A 16,995-nucleotide genomic window follows, 5' to 3' on the forward strand; every position below is an offset into this window, starting at 1 on the left:
GGGGGTCAAAGAAACGGGGCTACTACCTTTCTCTCTCTCTTTCTTTCTTTCTCTCTCTCTTCTCTTTCGCTCTCTCTCTCTCTTTCTCCAGTGTGATCATGCCCAGTACAAAGAAAGGGAAAAGTAAAATTGTTGCTAAAGATATATAGCTTATAAAATGTGAAAATAAGCTTTGGAGAAAGAGTTACTACTCGAGCTAGAAGCTGATTCTGTCTACAGTGCTGAATACTTGAAGGTCTTAGATTGTAATCAACCCCATAAAGAATTTCCCCACTCTCTCTCTTTCTCAGCCTCTTCCTCAACTATTCAGACTCGGCTCCAATTGTATTATCCCCATTGGACACTGATAACCACATCTGGATTCTAAAGGTCATTCAAGAGGGATACTCTTTTCATGAGCACTAAGAAACACCCTTGCCATTACAAGGGCTCCCAGAAACTTTGACTTTATATATGAATAACAGTCACTAGTTTTAGACTTGATTTGAAATTGAGACTCTGTGCCTCAGTGCCACCAGCGAATAAAAGGCACACTATGGGCGACTTTGGATGTCCCCTGTAAAAGTACTCCATGTTGGCAATCAGAGGACCAAATGCAATTTTTATATCTCCTGCTGTATGAAGCACCTTGTTCAGAAATGGCCTTATTTTGATGGATACCTTCCTTCTCAACATCTACAGAAATTTCATCATATCTCTTGATCCTTTCCCCAACATAGAGTGTATTGGGCTAGATCCGCTTTTCCATTGCTTAAGGAGGAATCTGGCATGGGTGTAGTCTGTAAAGTTAGATTCCTTCACGTGGTGTTCAGTAAAACTTGACAACTTGCGACTGCTTCAGGATTCTACCATGAGGCATAGAGCCTGTAAGGTGGCTCTTTCCTGTTGTTTCCATGCAATTATCCATGAAATGGTGGGATCTAACAGGGGTGTAGAGCCTGTAAGTTAGATTCCCACTATATTAGCACCTTCTACTGTTTTCTCCTCGAATCAAGATCAGCCAGGTGTTTTTATATAGTACCTTTTAGAAGACATCCATTTACTTTAAATTTTTCCCTACATCTTTTTTTTTTTTTTCTTTAATAAACATTCGCCACACTTTTTCTCCATCGTCTTTTTGATTCCAAAAGCCTGGAGTGGGAGTGGCTGTAGGAGAGGAGGAGGTCACTACATTTTTTTAAAACTTTTTTTTTTTTCTCAGAATGACTTTCTCTTCACTTAATTACTATGCCTCCAGACCTTCAAGAGAGTCCTTTTTAAAGTTGTCTCTTCTTTGGGAAATGATACCTCTTCTTGTCAAAGAAAGGTTTTCACCTCTACAGGGAAAATGGAGTTTTTACTTCTGGTTTTTCTTCATTCCAAAAAGGGAAGGGAGATCTACGGTAGAGAGTTGCGTGGGGACAGAAATCCCACCCGTCTCTGCCAAAATCCCACCCGTCCCCATGAGGAATCCCACACATCCCCACGAGGAATCCCCTCCGTCCCCGCTCATCCCTATAAACTTTAGAAATAGTTATTTCATTTAATTATGCTACTGAATTAAAGGCTCTGGTAGAGACCCATTTACAAATAAGCAAAGAGAATTTATTAATTTGAAAATATTAATTGGGAAGAATACATACTTTGTAAATGGGTTTCTACCAGAGCCTCTAATGTAAATATAAAATATAAATACTCAGCTGATGAGAACCCCCAAGCTGTCACCTGAGGACTTCCTTTGCAGTTATCCAGGGGTCCCTTTTGCCAAGCTTGGCAAGCAGCAGCAGCAGCGTCCCTGAGTCACAGATGCTGGCACCTCAGTGGCTCATGGATGTTGCCAGCGACTGCTGTGTTTGGTGGAGAGGAGTTCTGGCTGTCTCTAGAGGAGTTCCTCTGCTGGCGGTACTTGGGCCCCACCAGTCACAGCAAGGGTCAGCAAGTACTTCAACACTGTAGAAATAAAACCAGAAATGCCTTCTGAGTCCAAAAACGCATTCCCTCCCCCACCTCAGCATCTCTTTCCCTCCCTTCCTCCATCCTCTTTCCCAAGTTCATGCCTTGTGTCCAAAACGCACTCCCTCCCCCACCCCAGCATCTCTTTCCCAAGTTCATGCCTTGTGTCCAAAACGCACTCCCTCCCCCCACTTCAGCATCTCTTTCCCAAGTTCATGCCTTGTGTCCAAAACGCACTCCCTCCCCCACCTCAGCATCTCTTTCCCTCCCTTCCTCCATCCTCTTTCCCAATTTCATGCCTTGTGTCCAAAACGCACTCCCTCCCCCACCTCAGCATCTCTTTCCCTCCCTTCCTCCATCCTCTTTCCCAAGTTCATGCCTTGTGTCCAAAACGCACTCCCTCCCCCCTTTTGTGTTCCGCGCTTGCCTCCCAGCCATCATCTGCAAGCAAATTACCAGCAACTTTCTCAGCCAAATGGAGCTCGAGCCATGAGGCTCGTCTTCTATTTCCTACCTGCACTGCCCCAGCACACATAGCCGACCGGAAGTCTTCCCCTATGTCAGCGCTGACATCGGAGGGAGGGAGAGCTTTGCTTAAGCCCTCCCTCCAACATCAGCGCTGACATCGGGGAAGACTTCTGGTTGGCTGTGTGCTGCGGCAGGGCAGGTAGGAAAAAGAACACGAGCCTCGCGGCTCGAGTTGCATCGAACCCCACGGGATCCCCATGACCCTAGGGGGCGTCCCCATGGGATCCCCATGACCCGAAGGGGGAACCCGCAGGATCCCCGTTCCCGTGTAGCTCTCCAATCTATGGTCAATTTTAGACCTTTGGAACCCAAACAAATTTCCACTGGGGAGAAAAGTTTCATATGTTGCCTCTGATAACTTTATATTCCCTCTCAGATTGCAACAACTGGCTATGCTCTCTAGATCTGAAAATAACTTTCTTCTCATATTCCAGTGCTACTAAACTTCTAGAAATTACTCAGTTTTCAGATAGCGCAGCACCATTATCCATATGGACTACTGCCTTTTGGCCTTGCATCCTCTTTCAGAGTAGTCACCAAGAGCCTGGTTGTAGTGGCAACAGCGTTTCAGACAGAGTCTCTGGGTTTTTCCCTGTCTGGATGATTGACTCATCAATGTTTCAACTTTGCCAGTGGGTCCTCGCAGTGACTCAGTTCACAATTCTCTTCTTTCAGCGCTGGGGATTCGAAATCTTTTTTCCCAAATCCCAACTTCAACCTTCTTAAAATCTGTGATTTATCAGAACTCTGCTACACACCTTTTATTTCAAAGTCATGAGTTTCAGTCAATCCCTGGATTTTAAATTTTCTCAATTATGAAATGAACTTCCTCTTTTCTTAAGGTGTCCTGGTCCTTTTCAACTTTTTCGCAAATCTTTAAAAACTATTTATTTGCCAAACACTTTGGAAATCAGTCAAATTAATATCTTCTGACTGTTACTTTTTTGTATTTCTTTTAGTTACTGTTAACTGAGTCGAGCTCCATTTTGGTTGAAGACCCAGCAGGGCAGGATTAATTCTTCGAGGGCCCCTAGGCACACAAGTACACTGGGCATCCTAGTCCTGCCCCCACCCCACCCACAAACTAAACCCCTTTTTTTACAAAAGCACGGAAGAGGTTTTTAGCGCTGGCTGGCGGGCTGAATGTTCTGTGCTGTTCTGAAGATCATAAGAATTCTTTGAGTGCAGAGCATTCAGTATGCTGGCTTGTGCTACAAACTGAAGGAACGGTACAGTTTAGGGAGTGAAGAAACAATGGGGCATATCCCCCAATACTGAACAAAATATAAAGATAGCAGATGTAAATTTGAAAAAAAAGAAATAACATATCACTTTACAAAATTAACAAATAAAAGAAAAAAATGGAAAACAATTAGCTTTCAGAGGTCAAAAACTCTTTCCTTAGGTCAGTAAAGTATACTGCTGTTACAGTATCCTGTCCTGAGGAAGAATTTGGTCTCTAAAAGTTAATCAAAAATGTATAAAAATTAGTCCAATAAAAGGATCACTATTTCTAAACATTTATCAACACAGCTACAATACTACTTTATCCTAAAGCAAAAAAATAAAAACTAGAATTTTTTCTACCTTTGTCATGTGGTTTCTGCTTTCCTCATCTTCTTGTCATTCTCTTCCTTCCATCCATTGTCTGCCCCTTCCAGAAAATGTCTGTCTCCCTCTGCCATCTCTGCTCCTGCCCCTCCCCCCCTTGGTCTGGCATCCATCACCTTCCATCTGTTCCCCTCATAGTCTGGCATCTCTCTCCTTCCATTTCTCCTTCTTTCCCCCCTGTGGTTTTTAGCACTTCTCTCTCTTCTCATTTCCTTCACTTGGATCTGATATCTCCGTGTCCTTCCCCATTATTTGGCAACTCTCTCCTCTCTCTTCCCTTTCCTTTTCTTCTCTGGTCTTCCTTCTCTATTTTCTGCTTCTGTCTAAATTAAATTCTTTCTTACTATTCAGTCCTCAGTTTCCCTCTTTTCACTGTGTCTCCTCACAGTTCGCCACCCTTTCCTTCACCCCTCCACTATTTCACTAACTATCTTCTTCCCCCCCCCCCCCTTCCAGCATGTGGGAAAGCAGCAGCAATGGTGAGGAGCTGAGGGCTGGGCACAAGTTCTCCCCACTTCCATCATCTGCCCTGCCCAGCTCCCTTCTGTCTCCCTTCTCCCCACTTCATCATCTGCCCTGTCCCTTTCTTTCCACATCCATCATCTGCCCTGCCACCTTCTCTCTCTCCCTCCACCCCAGGCCCTTCTCACCACTCACCTTTCACTCTGATTTTTTATTTTTTTTAGAACAGCGAAGCCCCCCCCAAAGCATCTATCGGTAACGCAGGCCCCCCCCATTGATGGATCGATCGGTGATGGACCTCCCCCCGTCCCCACCCATCAACAGAAAGTATGACAAGCATGCAATGCGGGTAAGAAAGGCAACAGGAACTTGGAAGTGGTGCTGCTTGCCCAAAGCTTCCCTCCGACGTAGCTTCCTGTTTCCGCCTGGGCGCGTCAGAGGGAAGCTTTGCAAAATTACAGTTCCCATTGCTTTTCTTACCCACGTTGCTTGCTTGCCTTACTTTCCGTCGATGGAGGGGCCGCATTGCTGGTCAGTGTTGGAGGGCCCGCGTTGCCAATCAATGCTGGAGGGGCCCATCACCGTTTGGGAAAAAAACAATGTTGATGTCCTCCTTCATCGGGCCCCCCTGACCATTTCGGGCCCTAGGCACATGCCTACTGGGCCTATTGGTTAATCCGGCCCTGAGACCCAGTATACAAAGCTAAGTTTTAGTTTAATTTAGAGTGTTTCTCCCTCAGCATTGATTCAGCTTTGCGAGCAGACTTATCTTCTCCCATCAATCTTGCCAAGACATCTGATGGTATTCCTGGGTCACATGGCTTACATGTTATTCCGTTTAAGAGTCTTCCTCTCAAGACTTTTTAATAGACTCTTGGTCTCATTACACTTTGACAAACTCTACAGTGGTGGATGAGCTCTTCCTTCCTTTCCAAGGTTTTTTTGTTTCACACACTTCCACTTCAAAAGGTTCTAACCATGCACTCGTCCTCCTACCCTTGCGGGGTTTATCTGCACAGTCTTTGCACCCAAAGTTACTGGTCTTCTTACACCAGTTTTTTTCTATCTATATCTCTTACAACTCAGAGCAATCTACAATGCTTTCGTAACATTTCAGTACATTGTGATTCACTATGTCCTCCTAATCCCCACGGATGTTCAGGTTGCAAGGTATTATATACACAAGCAAGGAGGCATGGGTTCTCTCCTTCTTTGTCAAGGAGCCCAGAACACTTGGAACTGGGCGATTGCTCACAATATATTTTTGAAAGTAGTATGCATTCAAGGGAAGTAGTATTCTTTCCCAGAGGAATTCAGCAGATTTTCTTCACTCAACTCTGCAGTTCTGCTTCACATATTCTCTTTGGGGGACTCCTCAGATAGTCATGTTTGTGTCCCCTTCCACAATCATACATTGCCTCTATTGTGCTCCAGGCAGTATTCTCCACAGTGTCTGGAACCTGATGCGTTTCTTCTGGATTGGACACACAAATTTCTTTATGCGTATCCTCCAATCCCTCTCATCTTCAAGACACTTCTCAAGCAGGTAACCTTGAAAGAGACCTGGGAGTGATGGTAGACACGATATTGAAGGCGTCGGCACAGTGCGCCACAGCCTCAAGGAAAGCAAACAAAATGCTAAGTATCATTAAGAAGGGCATCACGACAAGGACGAAGGAAGTCATCCTGCCACTGTATCGTGCAATGGTGCGCCCGCATCTGGAGTACTGTGTCCAGTACTGGTCGCCGTACCTCAAGAAGGACATGGCAGTACTTGAGGGAGTCCAGAAAAGAGCAACTAAGCTGATAAAGGGTATGGAAAACCTCTCATATACTGACAGACTAAAAAAGCTGGGGCGGTTCTCCCTGGAGAAGCGGAGACTTAGAGGAGACATGATAGAAACCTTCAAGATCCTGAAGGGCATAGAAAAAGTAGACAGAGACAGATTTTTCAAATTATGGGGAACCACAAGTACAAGGGGGCACTCGGAGAAATTGAAAGGGGATAGGTTTAAAACAAACGCTAGGAAGTACTTTTTCACCCAGAGGTTGGTGGATACATGGAATGCGCTTCCGGAGGCTGTGATAAGCAGGAGCACGTTACATGGCTTCAAAGAAGGTTTGGATAGGTTCCTAGAGGACAAAGGGATTGAGGGGTACAGATAAGAGTTGACGTAGGTTATAGGGATAGGAGTAGAGATAGGTTATAGAAATAGTCAAGGACCACTGCTCAGGCAATGGGCCTGATGGGCCGCCGCGGGAGCGGACCACTGGGCAAGATGGACCTCTGGTCTGCCTCAGCGGAGGCAACTTCTTATGTTCTTAAGCAGGTATTGGCCACCATGATTCTGTTAGCCCTTGGTGGCCCGAGCATCCTTGGTTCTCCCTTCTACTTTATCTCAGTTTCAATGAACCAATGCCTCTTCAGACTTTTCCACTCTTTTAATTCAGAGTCACTGATATCTTCTGCTTATCAATCTACAGCAGGTGTCAAAGTCCCTCAAGGGTCGCAATCCAGTTGGGTTTTCAGGATTTCCACAATGAATATGCATGAGATCTATTTGCATGCACTGCTTTCATTGTAGGCTAATAGATCTCATGCATATTCATTGGGGAAATCCTGAAAACCTACTGGATTGTGGCCCTCAAGGAGGGACTTTTGACACTCCTGATCTACAGGCTTTACACCTGACCGTTTGCTACCTCTCAGGTTGACATGGATTGGGTTTCATCTTTCTCATCCTGTCAGACCTATCATAAAAACCGTCTATGCAGCAGTGTCACCAGTACAAACGGATGTGGTTTTCCACTCAGATGTACTTTTCATCGTCATGATGCTATATCCACCTCTATATCTACAGTATTGGATTTCATGTACATTCATCCAATTTAAGCCTCATGACCATTTCAATTCAAGTTCATCTCAGTGCTTTCAATGTTTTTCACAGTCCAGTTGATGGTAGGTATCTAACTGTTCATCCTGTTGTGTCCAGATTCATTAACATACCTTTTCAAGGTCAAACCTCCTCTCAAACCACCTCCAGTAGTTTGGGATTTCAATGTTGTTCTCTCTAGATTTAACTTATCTAAACTGCCTTACTTGAACAGTGGCTTTTTCTCATTTCCCTTACCTCTGTTCAAAGAATGACTGATCTTCAAGCACTGGTGGTGGAATCCATCATTCACAGTGTTTCATCATGACAAAGTTGTGTTTAGCACCCATTCAAAATTCCTTACAGAGGTAGTTACAGAAGCCATCTACCGCACTTCCAGTGTTCTCTCCTAAGATTCATTCTCCTTCTGGAAAAATGGCTCTTCATACTCTCGTTTCAAATGAACCTGGGCTTCCTACTTACAGGGAATTCAGCCACACAGAGCATCTTCTCAAGTTTTCATCTCCTTTGATCCTAATAAGTTAGGACGTCCTGTATCTAAGAGAACTATATCTACAAGTTTAAACAGTTTGTATCATTTTCTCTTATGCTCAGGCTATGGCAGCTTCTCTTGCTTTCCTACACTCAACTCCTATTAATCAAGTATGTAAAGCTGCTACTCAGTTCATATATTCACTACTGTCTGGAATTCTTTTCCAGATGGGAGGGTCACTTCAGCCAAGCAGTATTGTAAAATTTATTTTCTTTCTTTTTTTATTATTCTTTTTATCAATAAATTTACAAGTATGCACTTGTTTTAGAAATACAGAGAACAAAGAATAGCAAATTTAACAATATCCCTACTAATGAAGCAAATTATTATCTCTTCCAAAGACCTCAAATAACACTGGGGAAAAAAGAAAATGATTAGGAGATCAACCACTATATATAGTAATAAGGTATATGCTTAGCAGGTTATAACATCATCTAAATTTAAATCATCCCTGAATTTCTTGGACCAGCTTCTTAGTATCCAAAAAGGCCCTAAGCTGCCTTGGGGCAAAAAGATGTATTTTGTCCCAGCATATTTAATTAAACATTTGCATGGGTAACTTAGCAGGAACGTAGCCCCTAATATCTTAACTTCTTGTCTCATATTTAGGAATACTTTTCTACAATCTTGACCCAAGTTCTTTATTCAAGGAATGACGCTTGAGAAAAATGAAAAAAACATACGCATTACAGAATTTAGGTCTTGTTCAAATACAAATGACAAGAAGAGTAGGTTGAGATTGGATTTCTAAGGATTTTTCCAACAATGCAGATAGGTTATTTAAATCCGCAATTTGTAGATTTTCAACTTCAGGGATATTTTCCAAGAAGATAGTAAACACGATTTATGGGCAGCATTGCATCTAATGGAAATTTTAAAATTTCAGATAAATATTTTTTAAACATATCACTCTGTGTTATCCCTGTGGCTGTAGGAAAATTAAGGAGCCGAAGATTTAACCTTCTGTTAAAATTTTCAATTTGTTCAATTTTTCTTTGAATGAAAAGTTTATCCTTAACCAAGTTCCCAGTTAAATGTTGTAAAGATGAAACTTCTTTTGGTTGTTTCTTTTTTAATAGAATCTACTGACTTTGTTAAATCATCAATTTTACTCACAACCAGTGTTCCCTCTAAGCGGGCGGGTGTTGTGAGCAAACTTTTTTCACTGTGAGCTAAAAATATCGGGCGCCAGCAAGTTATGAGCCAAATAAATATGTTGCTTTCTACCACAGAACTTCCTTACGTTTGTATGGAATCTATCCCCTTTCAACTTTAGAGAGTGCCCTCTCGTTCTCCCTGCCTTAGCTACTAAGTCTATTCCCTTCAGTACCTTGAATGTTTCTATCATGTCCCCTCTCAATCTCCTCTGCTCAAGGGAGAAGAGGCCCAGTTTCTCTAATCTTTCGCTGTACGGCAACTCCTCCAGCCCCTTAACCATTTTAGTTGCTCTTCTCTGGATCCTTTCGAGTAGTACCGTGTCCTTCTTAAAGTACCAGTGCTGGACGCAGTACTCCAGGTGAGGGCGTACCATGGCCCGGTACAGCAGCATGATAACCTTCTCTGTCTCTTCAGTCCAGCATCTGCCCCTTCCATTCACTGTCTGTCTTTCCCTGCCATCTCTCCTCCTGCCCCCCCCCCACCCCCCCATTTGGTCTAGCATCCATCATCTTCCTTCTGTTCCCCTCATGGTCTGGCATCTCTATCCTTCCCTCCCCCCTGTGGTTTTTAGCATATCTCTCTTCTCATTTCCTCCACTCAGATCTGATCATTCTCTGCTCTCTCTTCCCTTTTCTTCTCTGGTCTTCCTTCTCTATTTTCTGCCTCCATCTAAATTAAATTCTTTCTTACTATTTAGTCCCGTTTCCCTCTTTTCACTGTGTCTACACACAGCTTGTCACCCCTTTCCCTCACCCCTCCATTATCTTACTATTTTCTTCCCCCTTTATTTATCTCCTCCTTCCATCCAGTATGTGTTCTTTCCCCACTTCCATTCAGCATCTGCTCTCCCTTCTCAACTGACATCCATCTGCCTTCTGCTCTCTCTCCCTTCTTCTCACTTCCATCATCTGTCCCCTGCTCTCTCTCTCTCATCTCCTCCATTCCATCATCTGCCCCTTCTCTCTCTCTCTCTCTCTCCCCCCCCCAACTTCCATCATCTGCCCCCCTTCCCCTCACCTTTGTGGGTCACTTTCTTTCCCCTGAGGGTGGCTCATGTCACAGGGGAAGCTTTGGCCGAGCAGAACCGCTTGATTGACAGTGGAACTTACTTGATTGATGTCGATGCTGGGGCCCGTTGCCGTTTGAAGGAAAAAAAAAAAGGTGGAAAAAAGGAACCTGTAAAGGCGAGAGGAAGGGAAACCTCCAGGACAGCTGCTTTTTGCCCTCCTTCAGCGGCCCAAGAGTTCAGACCAGCAGCGGCAGCTCTGTATGCTTTTAACTTCGGCACAGAGCTGCCCCTAATCAATAGTTTAGCGCGGTTTCATGAGGCAGCCTCGGGGCCTTTGATAGCCGGCCCGCTTCGATGATGCGATGTGGGCCGGCCTAGCAAAGGCCCCGAGGCTGCCTTATGAAACCGCGCTAAACTATTGATTAGGGGCAGCTCTGTGCCGAAGTTAAAAGCATACACAGCTGCCGCTGCTGGTCTGGAGGTGCGGAGACAAGGCAGGAGGCAAACGCGGTGGAAGGCAGGAGTCCCGGCGAAGGCAGGAGTCCCGGCACAGCGACTGCAACAGGAAGTTGCAAGTCAGCTGACGCCGGCCTTTCGTTGCGGCGGGGACCGAATCCTTCGCGGACCGGCAAGATTTTGTTTGCGGACCGGCGGTTGAAGAACTGTGCGCTGTGACGAGAAACTTGTGCGCTGCGAGGTAATATTTTGTGCGTCAGCGCACCCCAGCGCAGCTTAGCGGGAACACTGCTCACAACCATGGCAAATTCCGAGGTCGATTTAATTACTGCAATTTCCAGCCTTTGTAGGACACTCCGAATTCTGTCTAGCGTTACCACCACAGGGGAGCTCGAATCTCTCACTCCCTGGTTGACCCAAACATCGGTGACAGGCAACAGCTTGGCTCTCTCTTTGTGTGTCTGCAACAACCCTCCCTGGATTGGAGACGTGACGGCATCGCTCAATTCTGACATCGGACGCAGTGGAGGCAGAGTGAACAGAAGAGACAGAGATGTCTGTAGCCCAAAAACTCCGGAGGCTCCTTCCTCCGAAGCAAACACAGGCAGCTCAACTCTGAGTGTAGATGGGGAGCTTGCCATAAAGCAGTCCATCGTCATCTGTCCAAGGGTGGAGAGATTCGGCCAGACAGAGCCCTTCCTTTTTGTATGGGGCATTCTTGCAAAGCACCAGTATAGAACACCGAACACTGTCAGGTTTTATTCAGAGGAAAATGGTCAGGTAAGGATGGAACGCTAACACTGGCAGTTAACCTGCCGCCATCTTGATCCCTATAACATTTATTTTCTTAATGGCCAACACTCCCTTCATCCTGTTCTAGTAAGTTAGGGAGTCCCACATGTGAGAATATGCTGCCTGCTTGTCCTGGGATAAAGCACAGTTACTTACCATAACAGGTGTTATCCAGGGACAACAGACAGATATTCTCACAATCCACCCACCTCCCCTGGTTGTCTTCTTAGCTTGCTTATGGAACTGAGGATTCGCGAGCCTGCATTGGGCGGGAAGGTACTCGCGCATGTGTGGTGCGGGCAGTTTGAGAACTTTCTTAAGTTCTTAAAATGACAATGCACTTTTAAAGCTGTCCATACCGGGGCTCCATGGATGATGTCGCCCACATGTGAGAATATCTGCTTGCTGTCCCTGGATAACACCTGTTACGGTAAGTAACTGTGCTATTTTGACATAGTTCTTTTTTGTTTTGGGTTTTTTTATGTCTAGAGCCTTCTTCACTTTTGAATCTGAGAGTACATAGATCTGCAATCCCATTAAGTTCTACTGCAGCAGTCTCCAACCTTTTTTATGTAAAGGGGCTGCAGTGTGAATATTAGAAAGCTCTGAGGGACATCAAAAGACTTCAAGCTTACACATACTACTAATTTTGTAAACCGTTGAGACTGGGTATTAAACATTAAAAAATTAATACTGATTTTACAACTCTTTTAAAAACTCAATTTATTTTGGGTTGTCAGCAGTAGTAAATTCCATAAATGAGATATCTGAGTTGACACACTTAATAATAACTTTATAATAATAACTTTATTTTTGTATACCGCCATACCCCGAAGAGTTCTAGGCGGTTCACATTAGTTAAACAGAGATTACAAGTGGTTACATATCAAATTGATCATAGAGTTGCAAACAGCAAGGCGAGAGTAGTTACAAGTGGTTGCATATTGAATTGATCATAGAGTAGCGAACAGCAAGGAGCGAAGTGGGGGGAGAGGAGGGAGAAGGAGGAGGGGAATAGGTCAGGACGGGGGAGGAGGAGGGTAGAAAAGGGGCATTAAGGGTCTTGGTCTCAGAATAGGTGAGTTTTGAGTGATTTTCTAAAGTCGAGGTAGTTGTAGGCCTGGAGGACCATTTGGGCTAGCCAAGGGTTTAGTTTGGCGGCTTGGAAGGCGTAGGTTTTGTCAAGGAATTTTTTTGAGTGGCATAGTTTTAGGGAGGGGAAGGCGAAGAGTTGAATTTTTCGGGAGTTTTTATAGTTGTGGTTAAGGGTGAAGTGAGGGGTGATGTAGCTTGGGGATAAACCAAATATTGTTTTGTAGCAAAAACAGGCGAATTTGAATATGATTCTGGATTCTAGTGGGATTATCAAGTGGACAAGAGATTATCAAGTGGACAAGATTGAAATTAACACACTTACAGGATTTGAAGAGCATTTCTGCCAGCTCTTTGAAGGCTGCAGTGGAGAACTTTGGGGACCAAGTGTTGGAAGACACTGTTCTACTATACTTCCATTCCTATTTGTGTTTGTTTTCTGTTGTTCTATTCCCAGCCCTTCATCTATGAGCAAAGGACAGAAATATTTGTTAAGCAATTCCATTTTTTACTCATCAATTTCTACATATTCCTCTTTGTCACAATGCCAGTTTGTACTTTCCTCTATCAAAAAAGCCTCCCCACTTTACCATATTGGCTATTGTTTTTCATTTGCTTTTTAATTTCTGAACTACTTTAGCAGCAGCTTTCAGCTCTTCCAGATACTGTTACCTGTCTTCCTCTTTATGCAGTCTCTTGTAGTTATAAAGCTTTTTTCTTTACCTTTTCATCTACTACTTTTGAGAACTAAAGCAGCCTCTTTTTTCCTCTTAATTTTATTTATTTTCCTAATAAAAATGTTTGTGGTACTTAAAATAAGAGCTCCTTTCGTTTTTGCTCACTGCTTTTCTGTTTTCTTCGGATGTTCCCATCTAACTCTTCACTGAGGTATTTACCCTATCTTGATAAAGATATATTTTTTTTACTTTGAAGTATAGAACTTTTACTTTTGAATGAGCCCCCTCTATTTGTGTCTTAATAGTAAGATGCCAGATGATCACCCTCTATAAAATCAGAATCCCCATATGGACTTCATCATCAACTGTTGCAACAGTTCTCCTTGTAGTGAATCCAGGATTTCCCTGTCTGTAAATGACATTGCTATAGGGGTCTCCAACATCCAACATACTGAAATCACCTATTAGCCATACAGTGGAACCTTGCTTGGTTTATGAGCATAATTTGTTCCAGAAGCATGCTTGTAATCCAAAGCAATCATATATCAAAGCAAATTTCCCCATAGGAAATAATGGAAACCCAGATGATTCATTCCACAACCCAAAAACTAATGTATAATATAACCCAAAAACTAATCTAATGTATAAAATAAAAAGGAGAAAGACGCCGAGCCGTCAGAAGAGGAGGAAGAGGAGAAGAGCCGCAGCCTGGGTGGCTCCATGATGCTGCTGCTCCTGTCTCAGCAACCGCCGTTGCTTCCGGGGCTGGCCTCGGTACTGCTGCTCACCGCCATCGAGAAGGAAGAGAAGAGCCGCAGCCAGTGCTGCCCACATAGTGGGCTGGGTCATTTATGAGTCCTGAAGATTGTCGGGCTGCTAGCACAGGTCCCATATTTGTCTGAAGTTTGCTAAAATTCTGCTATGGCCATTGTCCGTGCAATAAATCATACCCTAAGCCAGAGGTGCCCAAAGGTCGATCGCGATCGACTAGTAGATCGCAAAGGCAACGTGGGCTCCGCGATTAGCATTGCCTTTGTGTTCTCCCTGTTCCGTGACACCACAACAAGCCAGCAGCAACTACAGAAGCACCAGGCACGCCATCCTTCTCCCCCCCCTCCCCCAACATCAATTCTGACATTGGAGAGGAAGTTCCAGGCCTGCCAATCACTGCCTGGCCTGGAACTTCCTCCCTAATGCCCAAATTGATGTCAGGGAGAAGGCTACTGGCCTGTTGCAGCATTGGGAGAACTCAACGGCGGCGGTGGCTTGGGGCCCTGTTCTCAGGCATCGGCAGTGGCTTGGGGGCCTGGCCTGTTCCCAGACGACAGCCCCGGCAGTGGTTTGGGGAGACAGAAAGACAAGACAGGGAGGCAGAACAGGGAGACAGAAAGACAAGACAGGGAGGCAGAACAGGGAGACAGAAAGAAAGAAAGACAGAAAAAGAAAGGGTGGCAGGAAGACAAAGAAAGGGTTGGGGCAGGGAGAGAGGAACAAAAAGTTGGACTCATGGAAGGACAGAGATGTTGGTTGGGGAATGGAATGAGGTCTGGAGGAGACGAAGTATGCAGGAGGCAGAAAGAAGGGAAGAAATATTGGATGCAAAGTCAGAAGAAGAAAGTGTAACCAGAGACTCATGAAATCACCAGACAACAAAGGTAGGAAAAATGATTTTATTTTCAATTTAGTGATCAAAATGTGTCAGTTTTAAGAATTTATATCTGCTGTCTATATTTTGCACTTTGGCCCTCTTTTACTAAACCGCAGTAGCGGATTTTAGTGCAAGGAGCCTATGAGTGTCGATAGCAGCGTGGGGCATTCAGCGCAGCTCCCTATGCTAAAAACCGCTATCGCTTGTCTAGTTGTTACTGAGGTGACATTGCATATTTTAAAGTCATCTGCCTTTACCTCTTTGAAAAAAACCCCGAATATAAATGATAATTAACATTTTCTCTAAGTACAGTGTGCTTTGTGTTTTTTAAAATTTTATTGTTGGTAGATCATTTTGACTTGGTCATTTTAAAAGTAGCTTGCAAGCCAAAAAAGTGTGGGCACCCCTGCCCTAAGCCTTTGCTGCTAAAATAAAACAAAGTTCACTCTCTGTAAACTGCATACTCCCCCACATTCTGATTCTTATCCACCAACCCGGTAGCTCTGGCTGGGCAGCTCGGTACTGCTGCAGCTCACCGTCATTGATTTTGAGTAAATTGTGCATAATGTGCTCAGTAAAGTGAGGCGCATATATTGTGCATACAGTATGTGACTGCTCGTTTTGTGAGTTAAAATTTTCTGGAGTGTTTGCTGGTCTTGCAAAACACTCGCAAACCACGTTACTTGCAAACCGAGGTTTAACTGTTCTTTTGATTTCATAGTTATATTGTGAATGTCTTCAATTAAATTTTGCTTTTGTAGTTTTTAGCCTGTAGGTTATGCATCAACCAAGCTGCACTTCTCTGACCTCTCAACAAGCTATTTTAATTATGATGTGTTTTATATCTGTCCTACAAGTGTATACATGGAACAGGTTTTCTCTGTGGCCGTACCATAGTCTTGGAATTCCCTCCCACCTCTGTTGTAACTATACTATAGCTTAGCAAGTTATTAAAAATGCATCTGTTCCAAGTCACCTTTGATTCTGAGGTTTGATGCTTATATAATTTAGTTTTAGGGATTTGGTGCTGATATGTATTTTAGTATTTGTGTTATATTACTGTATTATTTCAAATATTATGCTACCCACCAAGAAGAATTCAATTGTTCAGAGATGAATTATATTAATATATATATATATTAATTCAAGCTTTTTCTTTGTAGTAATCTACATTTTTCTAATCTATACCAGAAATCCATGGAAATTACTTATTTATGAATTACAGTAAATGTATTAAATCTTTACTTGCCTAGAAGGAAGGGCAGACACAAATTAGAATTCTAGAACTTTTAGGCATAGGAAAATTCCATATATCAAAATGTTAATTTTTTTAACTCTGTATCCTTTCCTTTCATACTGTCAGCCATTAGAATGCAAAACCAAATGCCTATAATTTGTAACTAATTACAATGCATTTTGTAGCACCTCTTTTAATGAAACTGTTTAACTGTTCTTTAATAGACCCTTGCATGTCGCTGCCCGAAATGGATTAACAGTTGTAGTTCAAGAGCTTTTGGGAAAAGGAGCAAGTGTACTTGCTGTAGATGAAAATGGTAAGGTTGAATTCCCTTATTTTTCAGAAACACATTAAATTTAATTTTATTTTTAATTAGTATCCTAAGTACTGTCTGATATGTATTGCCCCAATTTTAACTTCTTTAATACAACAGAATAAACTAAGGGCTTTTTCTATTAAACTGCACTAGCAGTTTTTAGTGCAGAGAGCCATGCTGAATGGCCCACGCTGCTCCCGGTGCTCATAGGAACTCTATGAGCGTCAGGAGCAACACGGGCCATTCAGTGCAGCTCATCGCACTACAAACTGCTAGCACAGAAGAGGCCCTGAGTTTACAAAAGTGCTTGTTTATTTTTTCTTGGCAAAAAAAAAAAAAAATTGTAAACAAGACTTTGAGTACCACTGATGTCAGGGTATCCAAATTATCCTGTTGGGTTGGGGTTTTTTAAAAATTTAGTTTACATAAATGTAAATTTGGAAAAGCAGGCCTATTTGCAATGCTTTAGGACAAAAGATCATCATACTTGCCCTAGTGACATCGTAATGAAGAAAATGACAGCAGATAAAGACCAGCATGACCCATCAAGTCTAGCTAGTAAGGTAGTGAAGGTTGTATTATTGCCTAATACAAGTTACCTGTCTCTTGGCTTTCGTTTATGGTTGTAATGATCACCTTATAAAGGCATCT

The 16,995-nt window shown here is 43.3% G+C and overlaps 1 protein-coding gene across 4 annotated transcripts in view; it reads left to right on the forward strand.

Moving 5' to 3' along the window:
* ANKRD28 (ankyrin repeat domain 28) overlaps window positions 1-16,995 on the forward strand; it is a 425,075-nt gene that overhangs the window by 400,367 nt on the left and 7,713 nt on the right. For all 4 annotated transcript variants that reach the window (XM_033930721.1, XM_033930723.1, XM_033930720.1 and 1 more), the window contains one exon: window positions 16,253-16,344. In XM_033930721.1, the coding sequence (XP_033786612.1) occupies window positions 16,253-16,344 (92 nt within the window). The remainder of the gene's footprint in view (window positions 1-16,252; window positions 16,345-16,995) is intronic.

The sequence above is a fragment of the Geotrypetes seraphini genome, chromosome 2, assembly GCF_902459505.1.
Source record: "Geotrypetes seraphini chromosome 2, aGeoSer1.1, whole genome shotgun sequence".
Taxonomy (NCBI): domain Eukaryota; kingdom Metazoa; phylum Chordata; class Amphibia; order Gymnophiona; family Dermophiidae; genus Geotrypetes; species Geotrypetes seraphini.